This window comes from Tiliqua scincoides, chromosome 3 (genome assembly GCF_035046505.1).
Source record: "Tiliqua scincoides isolate rTilSci1 chromosome 3, rTilSci1.hap2, whole genome shotgun sequence".
In the NCBI taxonomy this organism is placed as follows: Eukaryota; Metazoa; Chordata; class Lepidosauria; order Squamata; family Scincidae; genus Tiliqua; species Tiliqua scincoides.
This window is the reverse complement of record NC_089823.1, coordinates 95,302,388-95,329,177: the sequence shown is the minus strand read 5'-3', so window position 1 is coordinate 95,329,177 and position 26,790 is coordinate 95,302,388. Positions and strand designations below refer to the sequence as shown.

Genomic DNA, 26,790 nt, shown 5'->3' with positions numbered 1-26,790 from the left:
CTGAACAGTTCCAGTTCCATGAAGTGGCCTGGAGTCTTTAAACAGCAGTTTGATCTTCAAGCATTACAGTGGAAACTTGTTGCATTATGGAGATAAACAGTATATGCTAATTCCTACAGACCAAGCTGCTGGTAAAGACGCAGGTAGATGGACTGGTTCAAACCTTGTCAACACTGGATGGAAGGTCATAAAGTGAAATGGAATAAGCACCCTGTGAACTCTGCACTGAAGGCAAGCAATACCTATCACAACTACAAATGGCCCAAACGGAATGTTACCGGTGAGGAAGCAATAATAAAAAGGTGTAGCCTTAAGGAATCCATATTGCATTGTTTGCAAGAAAGCCCGCAGCAAAAAAAAAAAACTGGAAACATTTCTCCATTTAAATCTATTTATTTATATGATGTATATCTTGCCTTTTCCTCCAAATAAGCATTACTTGGACTCAGTGTAGTTATACTTTTCACCTTTTAATTATTGCTTTGACAAACTATTTTAAAAGCTTAAGGGCCCAATGGTAGGTTAGGCAAATGAACAAAACTGTACTTTCCTCTCTGCAACCAAAAGATTTGTATTATAGTAAATTAAGGGCACAATCCTAACTTGTGCTGGAACAGCAAGCCAAGTGGTCTGCACTATATTTGGTGCAAGGTAGGTGCTGGCTGGAGGTCAACTATTTTTCCCCTTACCCTGAGTAATGCCCCAGCCACCCTTATGGGGCTGCTTGGAAATTGCTGGTGCAAATCCGAGCAGCCTGTGTAAGGCCCCCCCCCTTGGGGGCCCGATTTGCTTCCTGGTCTGCTATCCACCTGCCCTAAAATGACCCCTCCCTGCCTCCTACCCTTCTGCTACCCTCTCCTATCCCTTGCACCAACCTGACCAGGCCAGCATAAACTCATTGGTGCAGGGTCTGGATTTGGCCTCCAAAACTCAGCGCAGGCCTCTGCGCTGGCCTCCTTGACTACGAGGTGGCACTAACATGCTTTATGGCACCTTAGTGACACTCTGCAACCAGCACAGGTGGCCTGCACCAGGTTAAATTCAGGCATGGATTGCTCTGTAAGTTTTACTGAAGTGTTCTGATGAATGCTATTGCCTGGCTTCAGCTATAATGCAAAATCATGGTTTGTTCAGCCACAACAGGGATTCATATAATGTTTGAACCCAAGTCTGTCAACAAACCAGATTCAGAAATAATGGTTTGATGTTGGTTTGCAAACCAAAGTTTGTGCCAACTGGACTTTTTTGTGTTATACCTGAATTCACAGACTATATAAACCAATTAAGGGCACTGCTCTGTCTCTAAAGTCTACCAGGTCATGGAAATGGGAATGAATTTATAAAGCTCAGTTCTGAACAGATGGGAAAGAAAAACAGACAAGCAGCTCTAAAACATAACTGCCTGCTGTATGGCCAGACATTCAAACCATGATGTGAGTTCTTAAACTATGCTTGGCACCAAGGATGGATCCCCCCAAATTGTTGCTTGCCAGCTGAAGTTTGCTTCTCCAGGGGACAAGCGTCACACCACAAGGATGGCGCCTGGACTCGTTCCCTGGCCAGGTAGCTCGCCCCACCCCATTCCTCCTTCCTCACCCCTCCTTCCCAGCACGTTTGTGTCTGGTGGAGGGAGATGGCGTGGCTGGGTCACTCAGTGGAGACCCCCTGCACTTTCCCCTCCCCTCCATGTATTTGTCTCTGCAGATGGGTAAGGAGGCTGCTGAGTTAGGAGGAAGGTCACTGGGAGCTCAGCTCCAAGGAGCAGAGGCGAGGCAACCAGGCATGCCTGCTGTCCTTGCCTCCAAGTCAGGCACTATGACTGCTGGCTGGAGGTGTGGGTGGGCTGCGGAACAAGGGGCCACTGAGGAAGAAAGTCTCTGGGAGCTGTAAGAAGGTGATGTGGGTGGAGAGGCAGCCTACTGCCCTGGCATCTGTTCTGTGAAACTGCAACTGAAAAGGCTACAATCCTCTCCACACTTTCCTGAGAGTAAGTCCCACTGAGTATGAAGGGACTTACTTCTGAGTAAACCTGCAAAGGCTTCGGCTCCAAGTCTGCCATCCTCTCCACACTGACCTGGGAGTAAGCCCCATTGACTATAAGGGAACTTACATCTGAGTAGACCTGCATAGGTTTGGACTCTCAGTCATAAATTATGTGAGATTTTCCAAGAATCCTTCAAGCTTCACACTTTGGTACCACAGAAACATCCATTATCTCTCAATAATATTTAGGAAGCTGCACTGCGTCATTCACACTCATGAGTTGTGCACAAAGGCAAGTGACCTATTCTACATGGTACTTTGAGGGTCTAGTGCTCCCCAGATTAGATCACACAACATGTACACAAAAAGTTCCAGGTGGGATACAAGGAGATACCTGTAATGCATTTGCAAAGTCACTTCCATGGGATGTGATGAGGAGTGGTGGATTTAAAAGGAGATTAAACTTTTGGCACTGCAACCCACATTTTTAAACAACACTCTATCAGGACCCACCTAGCTTTAACAGTCTTTGAAGAAAAAAAAAGATCTAGAAAGAAATAGTAGTAGTTATCTTGCAAACTGCAGGAGCTGAGTTCTTTGCAGGATAATTAGCAGCTACAGTATCAGATTTTTGAATAGCTTGAGACAATTAGTTATCATCACCCTTTAGTGTTCCATACAAAATCAAGCCATGACCCACCAGGAGGTCCCAACCCATAGTTTGGGAACCTCTGCATTAGGTAAAACTCATGAAGGTTCTGTCTATTAAAGTTATTGGTCAGGATGGATAAATGAAACATCCACCTTCAGTCTGACCTGAAGGGGCCTCTACCCAGAGGACCAATGGATGATAAGAGGATTGATGTGGCTCTAAGACATCTGGATTGGTTAGCATTTTATCACCACAAGATGTGTCAACAAAGGTACTGTGAAGTCCTAGGTCATCTGGGCCCTAATAAACTCAAGAAGCGTAGTTTCCCATATGCTACCCCCCTCCCAGACATTTAGATCAGCCATTGAAGACTTGTTCTGGATTCTATTCATCTTGGGTGCAAGTACAAAATAGTTCAGTGTTGTTTTACCCATACTGGAGAGGGAAAGAGGCATCTGACAGGCTTGCAGTATAGCCTTATGTTGTGTCCTGGAATTTTAGATTCCTTAAAAAAGGGGGGGGGGAATGCAATTTAGAGGGCAGTGACTGATCACAGCAGCAATAGTGGGCTGAAAGGAGCGATTAGCTTTCTCACTCATAGGTTAACAAAAAGAGCCTAAAGAGAAGGCACTGCTCATTGCATAGATTCAGGGTGATTAGACTTCATCTTTTTCCAGGACATGTTCTCTTTTATAGCCTCTTTTCCTGGAAAAGAATTTAAATGCCCTCCTTTTCCCTGTCAGCAGGCCACTGCAGGCAGTGCATAGTCTTCTGGTAATTAATAAGTTACATGTAATATAGTTTTAAATTTAATAAGTAAAATAGTGTTTAAAATAACCATATGAAATCAATATACGAGTGTTTTTAGCTTTTATTTTGTCATGTCCTACATTTTCTTGGATGTCCTACATTTTAGGGTGCCTTTTCTTTAGTGGTTATGACATCTGGTCACCCTCGACGTATTTAACCAAGAGAAGAGAGTCTGATTGTGTATTTGTTTATTATATGAATTGTTAGGTATTATTACTGTTTGGGATTATATTATTACATGGGATTTTATTTTATGTAAGTTCCAATTCCAAATTTAGTTTAAATCATGATTAATATTTTTTCATGTTTTAATTACAAGTCATTTCAGTTAAGGCAGTGATTTTCAAACTTTTTCATCTTATGGTACACTGACAAGGCATGAAAATTGCCAAGGCACACCATCAGGTTTTTGGTAATTGACAAGGCACACCATGCTGCCAGTGGGGGGCTCACATCCCCCATAGGCCCTACTCAGTGGTTTTCAAACTCTCATGGAGAGTTTGAGCCACTGTAACTGCTTGCAGGGGTGGGGAGAGACAGCGGGGGTGGGGAAAGGCAGCGGCACAAGCCCCAGGATCGCACCGCTCAGGGGGCTGCAGGGGCTTGGCTGCACTTGCCCAAGCCTCCTGCAGCCCCCCCGGGGTGCGGGGAGCCCAGCGTAACCTTCTGCAGGGCTCCCTGCAGCTGTGAAAGTAAAGCAGAGCGATCACACCCCACCACTGCTAAAGTGGAAGTGGAGCGCGACTGCTCCACTTTCACAGCTGCGGGGAGCCCTGCAGAAGGTCACATGGGGCTCCCCACACCCCAGGGGACTGCAGGAGGCTTGGGTGCACTTACCCAAGCCCCTGCAGCCCCCTGAGCGGTGCGATCCTGGGGATCGCATTGCTGCCTCCTCCCTGCCTCCAGGCTGCCCCTGCAGGAGGCAGAAGCCAGGGCCCACAGGCTGGGGTGTTGTGACACCCCAGACTGAGAAGCCCTGGCCCTATTATAAATGACCTTCTCCCAAATTCCTGTAGCACACCTGTGGACCACTCATGGCAAACCAGTGTGCCACTGCACAGTTGTTGAAAATGGCTAAGTTAAGGTACTGCTCATGCCCCTCCACAAACACAAATACTGGATCTGCCCCAGTTGGCAGAAATCATAGTTTTGTATTATGTCTAAAACCAGCCATTGTGTGGATGTCTAATACAAAAGTATCTATTTAAACTCTTTGCTGAGGTATACACTACAGTGATGCCTCGCAAGACGAATGCCTCACGCAACGAAAAACTCGCAAGACGAAAGCGTTTTGTGATTTTTTTGGTGACTCGCAAGACGAATTTTCTATGGCCGTGCTTCGCAAGACGATTTTTTTTGCATTTTCTTTTGTTTTGGTTTGTTTTAAATCGCGCTTCGCAAGACGAAAATTTCGCAATACGAAACGACTCGCGGAACGAATTAATTTCATCTTGTGAGGCACCACTGTACTAAGATCTCAATGGGAAATGGGGAAAAAATGACACCAAAAATGACTCAATGGCATGATCAAACCCCTCCACATGCATATAGCCATCCATGGGCACAGCTCTGCATTCATGGAGGGGATTCCTATTGGCAATGGGGATTCCCACTCAGTCCCCTAAAGCATTATTGTAGCACAATCTATGTCCTCCCTCCAACCCAGAAACAAAGATTAAAGTTAATATTTAGGTTTGGTAGCATACAGCAATGGGCAGAAGGAGCTTGCTCAACTTTAGCTAATTGAAGAAAAATAACTGAACTATATAATATTTTGTTTGGGGTGAGGCAGGAAATATTTATGCAAAGAGAGACATCTGCTATTTCCATTCCACTTATCCAGAGTGCACTACAATTTCTCAGCAAACAGAGACGTTTTGATTCATGAGTGTCTACTCAAAATATAAAACCTAAAGGGAAACCAGAGAGATATGTCGGACAAAGGAAATCTTCTATCCGAAATACAGTTGTGTCTAATAGTTAATAATATCAGCTGCATTCAGTTGATTAAATTCTCTCAGGGTACATGCAAGTACAATTCCTGGATCAGGGCCCTGGTGGAAGATCTGTACACTCATTTTAACGCTGATCGTCTTAAATTCTTCATTTTTGAGGCAGTTTTGCAACTTGCCAAAACTGTTTAGTTTACACCAGGGGTGTCAAACATAAGGCCTATGGACCTTAGCCTGAGGAAAGCTCCTTATCCAGGCTTATTGGCCTTGTTATAAATGAGCTGCTGTCTGACAGAAGTGATGCATGACTGCAAATCACTGACAGAAGTGACACTTTTAAGGAAGTCAGTAACTTAGGCCAGGGTGTGGTGACTGAGGGAAGAAGCATTAGAGGGTGAGCACTGGTTGAGAGAGGATCGGAGAATGTGGGTGGCATGGTCATTACAGTTCAGACAGACTGGCCATTGCCTGTTTTAAGATTATGGGCTGCTCAGGTTGTTCACAGCTCCTCATGGTAGGGGGAAAATGCGAGGGAATGCTGCTCAGTAGTAATGCAGCAGGTACTGTTGAAAGGGTGGCCCATATGATAATTGGGCCCTCTCATATCTTGAAAATATTGTCAAGATTTGCATATTTTCTCTTCTGTCATTTGTAGCTAATGAATAATTGTCCTAGGTGAGAACAATGTACTTATTTCTGGTCACCACCTGCTTAATGATGTCACTTTCTGCTTAATGACATCACTCCTAGCCCTCAGCAGGCACCACGGATGCTAACTTTAGCCAGCTGTATGAAATATGACACCCTTGGTTTACACAGTCATTTGCTAGGGGCTAGGTATCACACAGCCCAGGCACACAGTGTATATATGCAACATGAGCCTCAGAACAAGCCACCATGTCTACAATATACACCAAAACCTATAAATATACCTACTGTCCACCATTAAAAAAAAACAAAGGATCCTGTAAGTGTTCCCCTATTTATGGGGGCATTTCAATACACAGTTTTTGGTTTATATTAAGCATGATATATGCACAGTGGGAGAGGCTCATGTTCATGCCCTATTGCCCTCAGTGTGATGGTTATACGTACATGCGTGTGCTGGTCCTGGTGATGCAAAATCAGTCCTGTGGCCGAAATCTTTGATGCCTGTGCTACAGCAGCCCTTGTTACTAAAGAGGCAAGTATCTTGTTTCTTGGGCAGTAGAAACTGCTAGGGTGCCAACATCCAGCACTGTCTACACATATCACTTCTTTGGATTGTGTCTATAGGAACAGGGCTGGGCATGGAAGCTAAAATTTACTGCTGACTGAAGGAAAGCTCATTACCCACTGCTGCTTTTGCCAGCCATTGCACTTTGAATTCAAAATGACAATAGCAGCCAGGGAAATTGGCAGATCAGGATTTTTGAATATGCTTTGTGAACTATGTCAGGAGTTCAATGCCAGTATTTGCCTAATTCAGATTTATTCAGGTCTCTTTCAAGTCAGTGTCTACAGTGCAACCCTACTCATAGCCATTTTCCATTGGTGGCCATTACTAGTTCCTTGATTATGGCCATAGGAAGAATGGGCCCAACCCAAAGCAATTCAGTTGCAAGTACCCAGACCACAAAACAATTCCATCTTCTGTACCACCTTGGCTGAGTGGCAGAGCATTACAAAATTCCTCAATCCTTGCTGGAAGAAAAAAGATCTAATAACATGAACTAGGTAGGACTTAGCTATGCAAGTGACTAGCAGCAGCCAAATCAGATATTCACAGTCTACCAACCCTAGAATCTTAGGAAGGAGTTGCCAACCTTTGAATGAACATTTATATAACATTAATTTTGTGTAGAACAATTTTTCTAGGGGCATCTTTCCCTTTCATAAACATAAGTTTAAATGGTATAGGTGTTTGTTACTGGTGAGTAAGACAGGCTGTAATATTAAGTCTTACTGAACACAATGAGTTTAGTTCTGAGTAAGATAAACAACACCATTTTCAAACACCTCTAGTCATTGCACATCTTTCTGCAGTACATCTATGTGAGCTATTTACCTCTACAACTTTCACTTATAACAATTTGAGCCTGGAATGAAATATGGGATGCAATTTAGCACAGTGCTCACATGACAGATTTCTCTGTTTTCCTCTTTTTCCAGATGAAACTGTTCTGTTCCACCCTGTCCTGCTCCATTTCAGTTATCCTTCATCCTCTCACCTCCTAATGTGGTTTATTTAAACCACAATCCCAACTGTGAGTAAAGGTCTTTCTTGAGTCAGTCTATCATACAGCATAAAACTGGAACACTAAGTTTCATTGACTGCCTGTTCCACTATTTAAAAAAGACTCTGCATTCTGGATTGCAAAATGTGATAGTCACCTGGAAATCCTCCCGTGTAGGTCTTCACTGATGACTGTAGGTACTCATCCAAGACAGACAGGTTTTCTTCTAGCTGTGCATTGTTTAGTTCACTCTGTCCCGCAGTCCCATCCACAGTCAGCAATATCTGACCTCTGCTGATCGAGATATCAACCAAGTGTTCCTGCCCATCACAAATGCTTACTGCTAGTCTGCACACTACTGTGTTCTTCACTGCCAAGACAACAAACTGAACGGCAAAGAGCAAGGAAAAGATCAGAAAATGGAAGCCTAACACATTCATGCAAAACAAAAAACATCATTCCTTCCCCTCCCACTAGGCCACTGTAGAACTGTTATGTTACATATACCACTATATTAAGTACCATGCAGAAACACTGCTTTCTTTCTGCTTACAGCTGAGAGCAGAAAAATGATTTTAAATGGCTCCGGTGTGGAAGCAGCTTACTTCAGTATTATGCTTTTGTGCAACTTCGCTGATCAATTCAATTGATATGCATCTCTGCCCCTAATTAACACCCAATCCTAATGTACAGTTACAAAAACAGCTGACATACTGGGGAAGCAGAGGCTTACCTCTAGGCAAGGGAATGAAAGTCCCCTCACCTTGAGGAGGTCTCCATTACTTCTCTCCTCCCCCACCACCACAGAATGCAGCAGCATAGGCTCAGCAGCATAGGCACTAGGGGAGTTTAGACTGGACCCTAAGGGACCAATCTTATCCAACTTTCCAGCATTGATGCAGCTATGCCCATAGATGTGAACTGTATCCTGCGGTGGGAGCGCAGTCACAGAGGCCTCCTCAAGGTAAGGGAATGTTTGTTCCCTTGCTTCGGGGCTGCATCAGTACTGGAATGTTGGGCCCTAAATCTATTTTTATATCATGCAATACGTATAAGTTTGAAAGTTGCTATCACAGTTTAAAGCCCTTGAATTCAATAAAATCATTTCTCCTTTACACTGTATTAAGAGAGAGGAAACAAAGGGCATAGATTTAAATTCATTGCTTCATGAAAAGTACAAGGTTAGTCTAACAAATTTTTTGGGCTGCATCAGTTGGATTGGTTTCTGGTGCAGGAAATTTATGCCACAATAAGTTTGTAACAATACAGGTAGCTCTGTATATTCTGCCTCAGCAAAAGCAATGAAGAGTTCTTTAGCACTTTAAAGGTTTTTAACAAAGTGCCACAGAACTCTTCATTGCTTTTGCTGAGGCAGAATATACAGAGCTACCTCTCTGGAAGTTACTCTGACATCACATTTTTCTATGTGGGGCTTTTGGTGCACTACAGCCTGTCGCCCTCTTGGAGACACATGCACAGGAGAAGTACACCTTCCATACAGTGCATAAAGGAACAGCCTCTATGCAATACAAGTCTTACTCTGTTGCCTTTCATGCAGGGACTGCCTCACTAGGCAAGCATTCCTGAAGTAACAGGCCAGGCATGTGGGAGGAAGAACAATACCTTCCCTTTCCCAGCTGAGCCCTCCTTTGGCCAATAAGACTTTGGCCAATAAGGGCAAAGTCACGCATTTGTGTGCGTGTGTGTGTGTTCTTATGGGTATGTAGAGCACAAGACCCACTGAAACTCTCTTGCAGTGTTCTAGGTTACCGTTACCATTCTAAGTTAGAGAATGCAAGGCTTGACATGCCTAGATCTAGCAGCAAGAACTAACTGCAACTATGTTTCGCACTTCCACACAGGTAATGGTCTTCTTTAACTACTCCCACCCACCATAACAGGCAGGATTGTGAATATTCTTTACCACTATTAAATTCAAATTCTGTGTTCAGACAATTGGATACATTGGATACAGTTCAAACATGCATACTGTAATTTATGCATATCTACTAGGCATAACTTCACAGACATAAGGGCTAGAAACCTGCTTTTCAAAAATAAAGTCCAGGAACCCAAATTCTGTGCCTAGGGTTGCAAAAAGAAGCACATGTATGTCCCACTAAGTTCAAGAAGAGGGTTACAAAGCTCATTGAAAGTAATGGACCTTAAAATTGTTTTACGATGGTTGTGTTATGCCTTTTGTTTGCAAAATCCATTCTTATCCTGGCCTTACAACATACAATATACCAAACACATACTAAGATGTCAATACATATTTATGTACAAACCTGTTGTTTAAGTTTCTTCGTAGAATGATAGTCAATCAGAGCCACTGACAAAGGGACTGTTGAATCACTGCTAACTAGGGCAAAGAGCACCCCAGTATCTGTAGCTGGTCGAATCAGAATGTTTACTTTTACTTCCCACTGCTTTCTGGTTTCATTGCTGTCAAGTGGTTGGGCTACAGAGAGGGAGAGGAAAATAGGCATATACAATGAGGCAGATAGGCATAAGGTTTCTTCATTTGAAGAAAGGATAGGCAGATAGGCATAGCAGATAAGATTTCTTCATTTGAAACAAGAACAGATAGCAGCATATACAAAACAGCTACAGATCATTTAAGCCAGCAATAAAAAAATAAGCATGTTGCTATATGCCATTTTCATAGCTCCACTTCTTCCATGTTGAAGAAAGAATTATGGCCACTTAGATTGTCTGAAACCAAGACTAAGCTATTTAATCAATAGTTTCACTTCAATTCCTTCGGGGTATCAACCTGACTCATCCTTAGGGCTGTTGCAATCCCACTTTGATACTAGCCTTGAACTGTAGGAAGTGATTGAGCAATCTGATTTCAGCTCTTCCCCAAGGAAACAGACAACTTTCACAACAGAGTAATTCACAGCCCAATCCTATCTAAATTCTTGTGTGGTGATGCAACAGTGCCGACACGCTACTGTTGTATCCTATGGGGCGGGGGTTGACTGCTGGAAGTTTCATCAGGGTAAAGGGACATTTGTCCTCTTGCCCCTATGTAAGCCCCAAGCAGCTGCAACGGGTCAAATTGGACCTATCGCTGGCACAAGTCCACATTGATCCATGCAGGTGGATCAGATCCAGAAAAGGGGTTGTGATACGGCACACCTCTCCACAGGCCCGATCTGCCCAGTTTCTACAACCCTGTTCCACCCCAAGTCATACGGAACAACTTCTGCTCAGAGACAGAATGAAAAACAGTGCACATGGTGTGCAGAACATCGACAGATGTCATGGAAAGTTGGATGAAAGAGGAAAGCACGTGGAAAAAAGCTGAAATGTGGTTACCACTGAAAACGGCCAAAAGAACAAGGCGACAAAAGTGAACAAAAGTCAAGGTATTGCTGTAATCCAAAAACATACAGGGTTGAAGAAAAAGTTGAGGAGGATGTTGAGCTTTTTTTAAGTTCCTTAGAAGGTCAGTCTTTGACCTCCTCTTTGCCTGCACTGTCACAATGACTCTAGATATTACTTCTTCCTTGTGTTCAATAAAATACTACACTGAAAGTAATGTTCAAACAACGCGATTTTGTTCAGAAAGTAAATGTAGATTTCAATTTTGGCTGGAATTAGTGGAAGTTTAATAAGCCACAAAAGATCTCTATCGTGGTCAGACTATGCAGTATTTTTAGACTAGACTGGAATGAATGTCACTTAGGAGGTGACCACACTGACTTTGAATCAGATCATCATTGCCAGAGGCTCTGGGAGAGAAACTGACCCTCAACATTACATTTCAAGTCATACTGAATTTCTCCCAAAGTAAAAGATGAAAATAGGCAATGCCTTGAATAAGAAAAGTTCCAAATGAGATACTGTGGTAGAAAAAAGGATATTTGAGAGAGAGATACACTGTTCAACCACAAGCAGCAAAACTAAATTAGAGCTGCTCCCATTATGTAGAGTTTGACCTGGACAATATTGGATTTTTCATTACATAAACCTCTAACTCAACTCCATCCCATGGCACACACGAGACACTGATTTTTAAGCAGAAGAAAAAAAAACGAGAAAGGAAAAGTCTAGAAACTGTATAATAGAGTGCTTTTAAAGTTGCTTTCTGGGAGTTTGTTTTACTGAGTTAAAATAATATGGCATATGACATAATAAAAGCAAGCACTTACCATAACTGAGGTTAAACAGAGCAAAACCATTGCCAGGATAGAAGGAGCCTCTTCCTGCAACTGAGAAGCACTGCATCTTATCATTCAATCTCACTGTCTCTTGGATAGTCATATCCTCACCATTCAGCCAATTCCAGGCCCTCATACAGCCATCTAGTCGAGGGTTAAGCTAGTGAAATAAAGAAAATAGTCTAAACTTAAATTACTGCTGAATTTGGGATGGGAGTTATGAGTGGAAAGATTCAGTCTACCACCAATGAACAATGCTATCATACACCTCAGAACATGCTTCGGCTGTGCCATGTTACTAAGAGCCCAATCCTACTGTTCAACACCACCACACCCACCAATGCAGTGGTGCCAAAATGACTACAGCTGCATCCTGCAGTGGGGGAGCAGCCCAGGAGATCTCCTCTGACTAAGGGAAGAATTTTTCCCTTATCTGGGGGCAAGCCTATGCATCATGGGGGAGGGGGGTCTACTTGGACCTCTGCTAGCTAAATAGGTGGCACAGGTCTGCATGGACAAGTGCTGCAGGATCAGGCCCAGGAAAGGGGTCAGGACTCTGTGGCCACCACTGTTGCCAAACCCGACCCTTCCCAGACACAATTTGCCCTTCCCCTGCCCCATCAACACCCTGTTCTGCCCTCCCCCATCCCCATCACAGCCTCATTACACAGGACATTAAACCCATCATTGACAGACGAGTTTAACTAAGAAATGACCAGAAGCAAGCATTTTATATTAAAAAATAAGGAGCGAAAGAACTCAGTGGGGCTCAGGACTGGCACATACTAAGGTTTTTAAAAAACATTTTCCTTCTCTACCATTTTTTTTGTTGAACCCCCTCTTGCCTCAAGGTGGTTCTCAATTGTGGTTATTTGCTGCAAATACTTACTGAGCAATTTTCTGTGCAGGGGGGAGGAATGCTAAGCACACACAATCATGCACCACAATACCAGTCTGGAGTGGGTCTTCTGTGGCTGACTTTTTAATCTACAAGGAACTGCTTCCGGCCCACTTCTTAGTTAGACCAGTTAATCAACAATAGGTTTAACAGCACTTGTAGTTTGGTCCTTAAAATTATTATTGTCTATACAATCAGATTTAGAGCCACTATAGTGCAGTTCAGGAGTAACTCACATCTTTAGTCTTGGGGACCTCAATTCTTCTGACAATAGTCCAGAGATGGAAAGTGTGCAACACAAACAGACTCCCTCACAAGTAGTCTGGCTCCATAACAAAAATGACATCAACTAGCAGTAAAGGATTAACAGTTATGAGTACCTTAGCCCAGAAACAGCCGGGGGCACTACATACAAATCTAACAGGAAAAACCAACATCAACACTGCTGTTTTCCATATGAGTGAAATTGTGGGCACATACCTAGACTAAAATTTATTGTGGGTGCCAGAACCAAAAACTGCCTTGGGATCTGTAGCTTCCATGGCTTCTCTAGTGAAGTGAAAGTGTCTGGAGCAACTGCATCCCACAAGTCTGGGCACAGGACTCAGACATTGCTTCTCAGAGTCAGCGTATCAAGCCTCATAGGAGACAAAAAACTGGGACTTGCTGGGGAGGCTGGGCGAGGCTGAGCAGGAAAGATTTAAACTGGGGATTAGGAAGAAATGGGGAGGAGGGAGTGGGGAACAGGGAGACAGGGAGTGGGGGAGCAAGTGAAGGAAAGGGGAGAACATAAGGAGGACAGGACGCTGAGGCGAGAGAGGATGAAAGCAGGAAGAAAGAAGACGTGGGAGGTGGAAATAAGTGAAGGAGGACGGAATCCCAGAAGAAGGCGGCAATCATGGGAAAAATCCCATGAGGACTGGGGGAGAGGGAAAAACTGAAGATGAGGCCAAGCCTGGTTGGGATGGGAAAGGGACTGGGGTTGTGAGAAAGGGATAAAGGGGGACACTGGAGAATGTCCAATGGGAAAAGGGACAGAGAGATGACAGACATGAGCAAGAGAAGAGAGATGAAGGGGAGAAGGGCATTGAGACGGTCTACGGGAAAGAAAGTGGGATACTCCAGCAGGTATAGCTATGCCATCAGGCACCTGGAGGCACAAATTTTTTAAGACCCCTCCCAAAGGCCTTAGAAAGGCACTTCTGTGCACGGCCTCTCCGGGTCTTAGAAAGGTATCCCCCTGACTGCCAGGCATGGCACCCGGGGCAACTGACTCCACCTGTCCCCCCTTAGCTACATCACTGCATCCCAGGGCTACTGGGAAGGGTCAGAGCTTGGGCAAGAGGGGAAGCCAGGGAATACTGGCAAGAGAGGTCCTAGAAGGACAGAGGGGGAAAGAGGCAGGAGTCACATTCTACCCCAAAGGGAATTACTGGCCACAGCACTAGGGACAGTTCGGTTTGGTAACAACATCACTGGGTTTAAGGAAAAGCAGCAGCAGAGGCCAGAGAGGTTTCAGGGTCAGGTCTGTCTGTAAAGATAAATAATGGGAACATCATATGAAAGTACCACAAGATCATGCGTGTATTCTATCAAGGACTCTATGGTGCATGGACATGTCACACCCTTACCCATGTGTCATCAATCTTCCCCCTTGGGATGCAATGCCAGAGGCAGGGCAAGTGATAGCATCTGATTTAACTTGTAGGTCACCAGCTGACAAACTCTGCACTAAGTTACAATTTGCATACGGCTACCAAATGTACTTACAGGCTGAACAAGATCCTTGGTCTTGAAAGGAACACCTCCCACTGTTAGGTTTAGTTGATACAGTCCTCTGTTCAAAGTAAACAGATCCCCTGAGACAGCTATCTTCATAACTGCGTCCTTATTGACCTTTATAACCAAGTTTCTCCCCAGTTCTTCAACAGATATCTAAAGAGAAAAATTGCAAATTGGTTCAGATGCAAGAATTAGGCATCTTTCCAGCACTGACATAAGGGCAATGCAGCTCTGAGGTATGGGAACAAGCATTCCCTTACTTTGAGGAGACCTCTGTGAGTGACAACCAACTGCAAGATGCAGCACATGTCCCATTGGTACTGCTATGCCAGTGCTGGAAAGCACTGACATAAGGGGTTAGGATTGCGCCCTTAGTTTAGTATCTGCATAGTACACTGAAATCCACAAGAGATATTATCTGTTCCAACTTCACTTTGATAAGTTGTCACAGTAAGCAATTCAGAAATTTAAGATCCATACAAGTAACTAACCTAATCATGATCAGGTTTCCTGTGCCTTTTCTATTTATATAGGAACAACAAGGAGGAATTGTAGGGCAACAAATAGGTCTACCGTGTCCACTATGTTGTATGGATAATTGATATACCTGTATATTCATTTGCATTATCTATTTCCACAGTCTGTGGTACTCTGCATAATTAAACCCAGAACAACAATTTCAAGAAGAACTTTTAAAGAACAATTTCTGTTAGAAAACAGAAGATTAAGCAAGATTAAAACTACTGCCTAGTCAATCTGAAAAACTCTTGTAATTATGTCAAATTACAAAATAATTGCATTTACAGCGCACATTCACTCTGTTAAATGGAAAAGTATTATAGGTTTGGATTCTATTCAGCATATGACCACAGAGTCTTCATATAAACTCACCACTTTTCCAATCAAAAGATGAAAAATCTGCAACTGATTTTCATAAATGCCACAGTTATTTTTAAAGTTGACATTACTTCACAATGAGGATTTTTTTTTTTGTGGTAAATAAATCCATTATGTAACCTAGGAATTCTGGTTTGAATGCTGCAATTGACAAGCCTGGGCACGTTAGCAGCATGCTTAGATATTTTCTACTACTGAATTAACTATTTACAAACAAATAAATGTAGCCAACATCATTTTGTGCACCAGCCAATACGGTATATGCTCTAGGAATTCCTTTGAAAGTAAATCTTAATCATTTTCTTAAGGATTTTTTGTTAATCACATATATCTAACGACGGCATGAAACTTATTTTATCCTCAGATTTCCTGAAATTCTACAATATGCTACAGCAGTGGTTCTTACACATTTCGCACCGGGACCCACTTTTTAGAATGAGAATCTGTCAAGACCCACCAGAAGTGATGTCATAACCGGAAGTGACAACATCAAGCAGGAAAATCTAGGCTGCAATCCTACCCACACTTACCCAGGGGTAAGTCCCATTTACTACCATTGTTAAATGAACGTACATAGTAGCTTGTTAAAAGTACAGGTCTGTAACATTTCCCCAAATGCAGTCACATATCATGGTAGCATAAAATCTAATATATTAAAAATAAAATATTGAAATGAATGGGGACACACCTGGAATTGACTCACAGCTTGAGAAACACTGTGCTACAGGAAGCTCTACTGAATACAGAAACATTATTTGTTTGAATGTAGAAACAGATGGCCCAATCCTAAGGGGCCTTTACGCCACTGGCATGAGCGTTCCAGCACCATTAACCCCTTTATGGCTATTGTAAATGTGACAGTGCCAGTACACATGGCCTGGCCACTGCCACAAGCAGCCAGCACAATTGCAGACAGAGGATGTCCACCAGAGCAGGTAATCTGGCTCAGGAGTCAGGAGAGGAAATGGGGCAGGGGATGGGTGGAACACAGAAGGGACAGGGAGGAGAGCAGATTGGGCATGGGAAGAGGGCGAGTTCAGTGAAATCAGCACCTTCCAAATCCTAATCCCCTTTTCAGGCATGATCTGTCTCTATACCTCCATTTGAACTTGTGCAGCTATCAAGTGGAGCAGGTCTGAGTTAACCCATTCCAGTTGCTGGGGATTAACCTAAGGCAGGGGTCTCCAAACCCTGGCCCAGGGGCAAGATGTGGCCCATGACAAGCCTCTATCTGGCCTGTGGCAAGCCTCTGGCCCTGTCAACTGAATGTGACCAGAGCTGCACTCCTGCTGAATCTGGAGGGTGTTCCGAGGGCCAGGGATGCCATGTGCCTCCCCTCAGAATGCCTAAAAACATCACTTAATGGTTTTCCTGAAAAACCAGAAGTGACATTTTTGGACTGTCTGAAGGCCTTGGCTTTCTGAGGTTTTCTAAAGCATTTATTCAAATTTTATATTTAAAATTAATTTATTTTTCTGGCCCTTGACACCATGTCAGATATTTGATGTGGCTCTCGGGCCTAAAAGTTCAGAGACCCCTGTCCTAGGGCAAAGGAACAAAATGTTCCCCTACCCCAAGGAGACCTTCAGAGGCCAAAGCTCCCCTGTGGGATACAGTTGCAGCTACACTGGCAATGCTATATTGCTTCATGAAGAGCTGGTTAGGACTAGGCTGTGAAGCAGACATGATTGTATATGGTTGGAAATATTAGTAAAAGCACTCTTAAGGATATGTTGAGGATTCCTTACCAAATTGGAAGCTGTCTCAATATCTCTATCTTTTCCACACAAAAATATTCAAGATGACTTCATTTCATTAAAAAGCATAGACTTCAGTCTGTAAGTGTAAGCAATTATGAGCCCAATCCTAAGTAACACCCCTCCACTGCTACTGGAGATTAGCAATTAACATAACATTACAGAAAGATAAAGTGGATTTATGCCTTTATCGTTAATGCCAGCCAGCTTCTTCTGAGGAATACAAAAAGCTCTAAGGAAATTGTTGGGGGCAGGGAACTTTATAGTTCTAGATATGAGAACTGTAGCTTGTGCTATACTCACTGTCTGCCACATTCCATGGTTGAGAAGAGGCCCACTGCTGGTCACACGGCCGATTCCATTGTACTTCAGCTGCAGCTCTAAGCGTCCATTGCGCAAAGCTAAGACTATCCATGTACTGTCTCGATGGCCTCCAGCAAAGAAAAGGATACCTTCAGGATCAAAGGTTCTAAAGTCGAACTCAGCCACAAGTCTGACCACATGGGTGCCAAGAAATAAATCAGAATTATGCAGTGTTTCAGGAAGAAAAATATACAGAGTGCTTTCCATATACCTGGTATCAATTCAGAAAACTATTCAATTAAGCAAGGACATAGGATTACACAATCAAAACCGTGTGTGTGCTGCACACCTGTGCGTAAAGTTCAAGTCCTCCAAAGAGTATAAATAATCTTGCACTCATTTGGAGGTGCTTCCCAAGAAAATTAGTCTTAAGGACAGACAGCCTCCAAAGTTTGCTAGAAGTAATGGAATTCCTCCCAAATGCTGGAAGCTTGTGCACCAGCCTCAATGAACTGGCAGCCACTTTGGCATTTTAGAGGCAATAATCTCATAGTTTTTAACACATTAGTCTTCTGAAAGATGCCACTGGATTCTATGTCATATTTACAATCAAGGAGCGCCACCTTATGCATCACTCCGAAGCAGGCATACTACAAACCAAGTATCATTGAATTCAGAGAGACTTAGGGCACAATCCTAACCAGGTCTACTCAGAAGTAAGTCCTATTGTGTTCAATGGAACTTACTCCCAGGAAAGTGAGGTTAGGAATGCAGACTTATGCTCTGAGGAACTATACTTAGAATTGTGCTGTTACTTGCCATTACTAATGTTCTTAACAAGTGTAATTTCTATTGTTCATGAACCTTTTTGTTACCCTGTTTTGAAATGAAATAATCTTTTGTGGCTTCAAGTACATTTCGAAGGGTGTAAAGTAGCGTTTCTCAAGGTTTGCTCTCTGCTGTACCACTTCACATGGTCCACCTGTTTGAAGTACCACCAGAGGTAACTGGTGATGACTTCATGTCAGTTACTTCCGGGTTGGGAGGCCAGATGCAAAGTGACAAACACCAGTAAGAGGCTCATGCGTGGACTGCTTTACTGAGCATGGAAAAGCATGCTTTGAAGCTCTGCCTGCGAGCTGAGCCAAGCCACCGCATTTCTGGTCTCGCTGCTGAGCGACAGGTGTTCAGGGAGTACCACCAGACACCACCTCAACTACCACTGGTAGTATTCATACTACTGGTTGAGAAACACTTGTGTAAAGTCTTCCTTTATAATTTTATGAAGTCATGAGGCCAACTGAAGTGATCACCTCAGGCACAGAGTGGTGGTGAAGTGCTTAACTCCACCCAACCTCTTTCCTTCCCTTCTCTTTATCCTTCAAGTTCCTAGAATGGAAAAGGAAAAGAGGATGGAATGGAAGAGCAAGCTGGGAGGAAAGCAACTCTGATGCTCTAGCTCAGGGGTCTCCAAACTCCAGTCTATGGGTCACTTCAGGCACACCAGAATAATGAGTCTGGGCACTGCGGACTAACGGTGAAGCCTTACTGTTCCGTCACACAGCCAGCAGTTTTCGCACCCAATGTCTGCAGAACATCACACCTGACAGCCACTTCCCCCAGGAAAACAGGGTGCAGAGCTTCTGGGGTGACAGGCAGAGGAAACAGTTGCTCAGCCCAAAGTTCTGCAGATACTGGGCATGAAAACTGCTGGCTGCACAGCAGAACCCTGCTGTGGGTAAGAGGCACTTTTTAACCCCTGCTAATTGGGTAAGATGCACTTTTTCAAGTGGGTGCTCCTTTTTTTTAGCAAGGGGAGAGTAACTGGCCCATCTCACCCCAGCAGTGTCTGTTCTGGTGGCTGTCTGCTGGTATTCTTTTGCATCTTTTTAGATTGTGAGCCCTTTTGGGACAGGGAGCCATTTAGTTATTTGATTTTTCTCTGTAAACCGCTTTGTGAACTTCGGTTGAAAAGCAGTATATAAATACTGTTAATAATTAACAGCAAGGCTTTGCCACCAGCGCTCCGTGCCTGGATGGACTCATTATGCTGCAACAATGCGGACTGCAGTTTGGAGAGCACTGCTCTAGCTCAACACACCCTAGCTCAATACTTTCTCTTCCAATTTAGGGAGTGGACATTGTAGAGGCTGGCATATTATCAACTAAAGGGAAGCAGCATTTGACACACTGCATCAGGTGCCAGGAGGCCCTGATATGTTAACCCTTCTGTGCAGGGTTAGACAAAAAAAGAAGGCAAAGCAAAACAAGGTTCCGGACAAACTTTTAATCAGATAATTGCACCAGGTGTTAAAAACAAAAATCCCAGAACAGAGGAACACAACCTGCACATTCCTCCTCCATGTTTCCATCAGTGTTCGCTCCAGTGCCAGGTAAATGTGTGTTGGCATTACAGTGACGTTGGGCAGAGCTCACCCTCCAACAAACAACACACTCCTATTTCTACGTACATTTCTTTCCATCCACAAGATCTTCTAGAATTCAGTCCTCAATGTACATCTCACATTTTAATTAACATTAACTCATTTTATCATGAAGTTAACCTAAGACAACTTCTTTTTCCAAGTCTGATCGAACTCTCACCTTGTAGGTTGTTTCCTTTTAAAACGCAGTCTGATCACTGGTGTTCCACTAAACATTCTTCCAAGGTAAAGAGATTTAACACTTTTCACAGCAGCAAAAGATACACAAGGCAAAATATCCTACAGGGAAAAAGCCAAGCATGCAGTTAAAACCCCTCTCGTATGAGATAACAGGACAAGTAGCAAAAATAATTTTCTATGTTTTCTTTTATTTTTAAGCAATGAAGAATTCATGGTGCTGCACTGCAACTGCATTGAGAGAGCTGGCAATATAATCCTCAGCTTACAACTTGTCTGAACATTGCAGACAGCCATCGGGGGGAGGGGGGCACTGCTCAGTAGTAGAGCACATGCTTTCCATGCAGAAGATCCAGATTCAAATTCTGGCATTTCTAGATACAAGCAAAAGGCAGTTTCCAACATTCACCTCTCCGGTTGGTGATGCCTCACAGAACATTTTAATTGACTACTGCACTTCAGGAACTGTCTGAAGCAGCCATGAGCATTACTTATCTAGGTACAGCTAAATAAGATCAAGGCTATTATGATGTTAACAGATTTACTTCTTCTTTTTGGAGGAAGCACCAAAAAGTGCTTTGCGATAGGATCCTGGAATGTTCAATCCTATGTAAGCACTCGTCCCGACTTTTCTACATGTAATTTTTTTGCAGTTATTCTAACATTTGACCATATTTAAACAATTTCTATGCCTTCTTTCACTCCTACCGATGGGATCATCAAAGTGACTTACAAAATAATTCAAATATGTACTCAGTGTTTCTCGACATTTGTTCTCTGCTTCACATGGTCCACCTATGCAAAGTATAGGTGGACCATGTGAAGCATTGCCAGTTACTTAAAAACATAAGAACAGCCCCACTGGATCAGGCCATAGGCCCATCTAGTCCAGCTTCCTGTATCTCACAGCGGCCCACCAAATGCCCCAGGGAGCACACCAGATAACAAGAGACCTCATCCTGGTGCCCTCCCCTACATCTGGCATTCTGACTTAACCCATTTCTAAAATCAGGAGGTTGCGCATACACATCATGGCTTGTACCCCATAATGGATTTTTCCTCCAGAAAATCGTCCAATCCCCTTTTAAAGGCGTCTAGGCTAGACGCCAGCACCACATCCTGTGGCAAGGAGTTCCACAGACCGACCACACGCTGAGTAAAGAAATATTTTCTTTTGTCTGTCCTAACCCGCCCAACACTCAATTTTAGTGGATGTCCCCTGGTTCTGGTATTATGTGAGAGTGTAAAGGGCATCTCCCTATCCACTCTGTCCATCCCCTGCATAATTTTGTATGTCTCAATCGTGTCCCCCCTCAAGCATCTCTTTTCTAGGCTGAAGAGGCCCAAACGCCGTAGCCTTTCCTCATAAGGAAGGTGCCCCAGCCCCGTAATCATCTTAGTCGCTCTCTTTTGCACCTTTTCCATTTCCACTATGTCTTTTTTGAGATGCAGCGACCAGAACTGGACACAATACTCCAGGTGTGGCCTTACCATAGATTTGTACAACGGCATTATAATACTAGCCGTTTTGTTCTCAATACCCTTCCTAATGATCCCAAGCATAGAATTGGCCTTCTTCACTGCCGCCGCACATTGGGTCGACACTTTCATCGACCTGTCCACCACCACCCCAAGATCTCTCTCCTGATCTGTCACAGACAGCTCAGAACCCATCAGCCTATATCTAAAGTTTTGATTTTTTGCCCCAATGTGCATGACTTTACACTTACTGACATTGAAGCGCATTACTTCTGGGTTGGGAGGCCAGATGTGACACGACAAACATCAGGAAGAGGCTCAGGGTGGATGGGAGGGCTTTTTCCAGGGTGGAAAAGTATGCTTTGGAGTTCTGTCCACCGAGCCTCCTACTGCTATTTGTTGTATCACATTCCTAGTCTTACTGCTGGGCAGCACGTGCTTGAAGGTCCCGCAAGTACCACTAGACACCACTTCAAGTACCACTGGTGGTACCTATACCACTGGTTGAGAAACACTGATGTACATCAATCACAACAGAAATTAATGCAATTGAAGCAACAGTTAGTCAACAACAAAAGAAACATAATCACAAAAGAGTCAATAAAATTAATGAACACCACAGAAAAAAAAGCCAAACAGGGCAGAAATATTTTTACTGCCCACCTGGAGTAGACCTTTTTGGGGCCAGTCAGGGGAAGGAAATCCACTACAGACTCAGTAAGGGTGAACCTTTTCATCAATTTTTCTTGCATATGGTTGTTTCAAAGTTTTGGGACTGTGTTCCTGTACTTCTACTTACTGGAATAGGAACTGAAGAATATTACCTCACAGGTGTTCATGTTGCTGGAAAGCTTAACTCCTCCTCTTCCATTGCAGTGGCAGCTGTAACTTCCTGGTGAATTGACACAGGTTTGCTCACAGAAATTCTGTTCGCATTCATTCACATCTATACACCACCAACATGGGGGAAAGTAGAGGCACAGGTTCTTATATTCACTTTAATGTATAAAAGCACAATATAAAAGAAAGTCCCAATGATGCTCATGAGTATTCTAGAACTTCTACTAGCTCTCTAGAGCAGGGGTGTCAAACATAAGGCCTGCGGGCCGGATTCAGCCCGCAGAGCCATTTTGGACAGCCCCCCAGGCTTTGGGGGAGTTTGGGGCTGCCCCACCCCCGATCACTCCAACCGCAAGCAGAGCTCTGCGGCCGGAGAGAGTTGCGAGGGCTGGAGCAGCCGCATGTGGCGTCTCCGGCCTTCCCTCCAGCTGCGAGCGGGCCTCGCCTGCGGCTGGAAGGGGCGACTGAGGGCTAGAGCAGTGGTGCATGGTGCCCTCGGTCCTCCCTCCAGGCGAGAGCAGGGCTCGCCCGCAGCCAGAGAGAGTTCCGAGGGCTGGAGCAGCCGTGCGCAGCGTCCCCAGTCTTCGGTCCTCCCACCAGCCGTGGCCAGGGCTCTCCCAGGCTCCGGCCAGAGGGGGCCTGGAAGCCGGAGCAGCCATGCGTGGCTTCCCTGGCCCTGACTAGTGGCAGGCAGGTGGGGGCTGGGGGTGACTGGGAGGCTTGGCTGGTTGGCGGGCAGGGGATGCTTTGTGGTAGGATGGGGGGCTGGGGGTGACTGGGGGGCTTGGCTGGCTGGTGGGCAGGGGATGCTTTGTGGTAGAATGGGGGGTGGGGTGAAGTAGCAGAGCGAGGGGGAAGCCTCAGCTTTTTAAAAAACAGGAAGTGATGTCACAAGCGACATCACTTCCTGTGTTCCAGTCACTTCCGGGTGCCACATTTGGAGTTCGACCCTCAGCAGGTGCCCTGAATCCAATGTGGCCCCCAGGATGAAATGAGTTTGACACCCCTGCTCTAGAGGCTTAAAAACTAGAAAAGAAAAAAAAAGTAAAACACAACAATTAAAATAATTGAACTAGAATACTCAAAAAAAGACTAAAGCAACAGCATCAAACTTGAACTAGAATTATCCATCATTATTAGAGATAGGCTTTTTATACTGTATAAAGATGTTATCACTTGCTGGTGAAGAGACCACCAATGAATAAGCTCTATTCCATACAAATGAAGGAAAGCAAAACATCTAGAACACTTGTGGACCTTTCTGTATGCCTTAGGAAAGATCTTCCTTTCCTTTCAGGTGTAGCCTATAACAGTTTCCTGGCCTCCATCTACTATTATCAGCATTATAATACACCCCATGGATATCGAAACCCATGGATAATCAAATCCACAGCTCAGGGCCATCAGAGGACCTCCAGATGTGTGCCTTCTAGTTGCATCTGGCATACTTTCTCAAGTGCGGGGAGGTTGTGTGAGGCCTCCCCATGCTTCAGAAGGGCCTGCTGGAGTCTTCTAAAGACACTTCTAGTTTTGTGCTGGGATGAAACCGGACAGTTACTCTCCTCCTGCTAAATATAAGAGAAGCAGCACTTGAAAAGTGCCTCTTGCCCAATTAGCAGGAGATATCACAATCGAAGCCCTGCTCAAACCGATCCAGAAACTCTGCAGTCTGGAAATCTGATAATAAGTCTCTACACTTGCAAAATGCAAAAGTCAGGCCAAAGAAGAAGGTGAATCTGCAGTCTGGGAGGTAGAGGAATTAGTATCCCTCCCATTCAGACAGGCTGCTAACAGGAATCACATCAGTCCTGCTAGTTCTGGGTACTTGTCATAAAAACATTTATTTTTTTTAAAGGTCACAATATTTCCTGAAGGTTTAATTGAAGCCAAAGGTGACTGAAAATCATGAAGATGTTACTTCTGAAACTGTTATTGACTCTCTAGTACAGAAATGTCAAACATAAGGTCCACAGGCTAAATGTGCTCCCTGGAAGTAATTTATCCGCCCCTCCCCCATTATAATTGGGTTCCCTCATATCCTGAAAATATGAACAAAATTTGTGCATTTTCTCTTCTGTCATTTGCAGTTAATGAGTTGCAGTGTAAGAAGATTGTGCTTATTTCTGGCCATCATCTGCTTGAAGACATCACTTTGTGTTTAATGATGTCACTTCCAGCCCTCAGAAGGCATCATCAGTGCTAACTTTGGCCCGCTGTATGAAACGAGTTTCGACATCCCTGCTCTAGAAGCTAAACATTAATTTGAAAAGGGAAAATAAATCTTTAATAGAACAATGTTTATTTCTATTTTATTTTGAAAAATTTATAACCCTTCTTCCTTAAAGAAAATTCAAGCAGTTTCAATAGCATATATTAAATATTAGATTTATTTTTATGGAATCAATCTCCTCTACTAACCTTGGCAAACCTTTTTCACATCATCATAATAGTAGCCATTATCACAAATACATTCATAAGAGCTTAACGAATTTTTACACTGAGCTTCTCCACAGATGCCTGGTGACTCTGTACATTCATCTATATCTGAAAAGGAACAAAAACCAACAGCAGTAAATGACAACAATCATAATGTCAACATCATTTCTGTGCCTGTCTCCCAAATCACATTTCAGTCCATAATCAATTCTCCTTCCATTGTTACAACTACATAATGGAAGGAGGAAATGACTTCAGACTTTCCAGAAACAGAAGGCTGAGAACACAGCACTTTTGGATAAATGCTGCAAAGTTATTAAAAAAGGAAACACTGAGGACAAAAAAATCACAGGAAATGTGATAGCAATGTAACAGGGTGAGAATCTGTGGCTCAAAAAGGAAATGCCAAAAGTTGTTTTGATGGAGAGTCTAAATATTTTTTAAAGTTCCTCAGTCCATCAAGGAATGGATGCTTCTGCATGTGCTCCCTTTGCTGGGTTCATGCACACACATCCCCACAGTTACATATGCATACAGAATATAAAGCATCCGATATTTGCACCACAGGGTGTGGATATGGAGGAGGGGATGCATGCAGGGCTGTCGTTGGAGGGAACAGCACAACATTGTGATGTCACTTCTGGATTCTGCTTCCAAAGAAGAGGCGCTGGTGGCAGCTGTGGCCCCACGATCCAGCCATCCTCCATTCCTTTCTAAATTTCAATTTTTCCTATTAAAAAAAGATTCTTACTGTTGTAGAGATTTTTATCTCAACATGATGAGAAGGGCCCTTTAAATGAAAGGAAAACAGTCCTTTGCAAGAGTTAGAGAGAGGGCAGCCAGTTGACAATCCATCAATCATTCTCTCTCCAAGAGACCCCCTCCCTTTCCCTTGAACAGTGAAAGAAAGATAATCCTTTCTAAGGGCCTGGAGAGAGACAGATTGTTGGATTGTCCTCTTAATGACTATATTAACATCAAGCAATCACTGGAGCAAACAGACTTTGTTTTTTAAAGTGTGATTTTTGCCATTCACCTGAGTTCTGGGAATGGAACCCTCAGGAATAACTAGACTCAACCTGTAACTGATTTATCTTTGAAGTCTACTTTAATGTTAATTGTTGGATATACTCAATGGAGCCCAAACAGACCAAATTCTTCCTCTGATTTTTTGACACAAGCTCATATTGTGATTTGTGTACTTGTGCTTTTTTTACAATGGATTTAGGTTCATGTATATGTGCAACACAATGTATGCATGCAATCTATCCCTAAAGATGTATCTTCAGGAATACTGTATTTCCTGTTAATGGTTTTTCAGTGTACACAAGTTGACTATTCTGATCCATAGACCAAAGTGGTACTTAGTGCTTACTGAAAGTATAACAAACATTAATAGGGGAAAAAAGTCAACCAATCCTAAAGTTGTTGCAAATGGACCCATGGTTGTCGGAACATTTCTTGAGTAATTAATCCTAGTAGATCCACCCAAAGATTAAAATATTCACAAACCCACTCAATTGTATGATCTAATGTAATTTAATATAGCAAGACTAAGAAAAACCATCAACTACTTTGCCAACTGCTGCTTTTCACTGTGTCAGAGAGGGCTGGTTAGCTGGAGCATTTTGGCACAATCCAACACTCAAATCCTTTGTGAATCACCACTTTGCTATGAGGTTGGATAGCTTTGTGGCATGATTGCAGGCAAGCCTAGGCATGCATTCCTGGCTTTTCATATTGAAATCTTGAACCACAGTTGTGAGAAAACAAGAAGCATAAGCAACAGGTTAATGTAACATTTAGTGTTAACATGGTAATAGCATATGTGCTCATTGGGGAATGAAGGAACATCAAAGGAACAAGATGTCCTCTGCACCTTAAAGACTAACAAATTTATTGTGGTATAAGTCTTCATGGCTTAGAACCCATGTTGTCAGATCAATGATGCGAACTTCAGTCCATGAAAGCTTATGCACAATAGACTAGTTAGTA

The 26,790-nt window shown here is 43.5% G+C and overlaps 1 protein-coding gene across 2 annotated transcripts in view; it reads right to left on the bottom strand.

The window, feature by feature from the left end:
- GAS6 (growth arrest specific 6) overlaps positions 1-26,790 on the bottom strand; it is a 68,923-nt gene that overhangs the window by 2,167 nt on the left and 39,966 nt on the right. For both annotated transcript variants that reach the window (XM_066621755.1, XM_066621756.1), the window contains 8 exons: positions 24,778-24,903; positions 22,344-22,465; positions 20,024-20,142; positions 17,420-17,609; positions 14,451-14,615; positions 11,774-11,942; positions 9,902-10,074; positions 7,771-7,999 (listed from right to left, as the gene is read on the bottom strand). In XM_066621755.1, the coding sequence (XP_066477852.1) occupies positions 7,771-7,999; positions 9,902-10,074; positions 11,774-11,942; positions 14,451-14,615; positions 17,420-17,609; positions 20,024-20,142; positions 22,344-22,465; positions 24,778-24,903 (1,293 nt within the window). The remainder of the gene's footprint in view (positions 1-7,770; positions 8,000-9,901; positions 10,075-11,773; positions 11,943-14,450; positions 14,616-17,419; positions 17,610-20,023; positions 20,143-22,343; positions 22,466-24,777; positions 24,904-26,790) is intronic.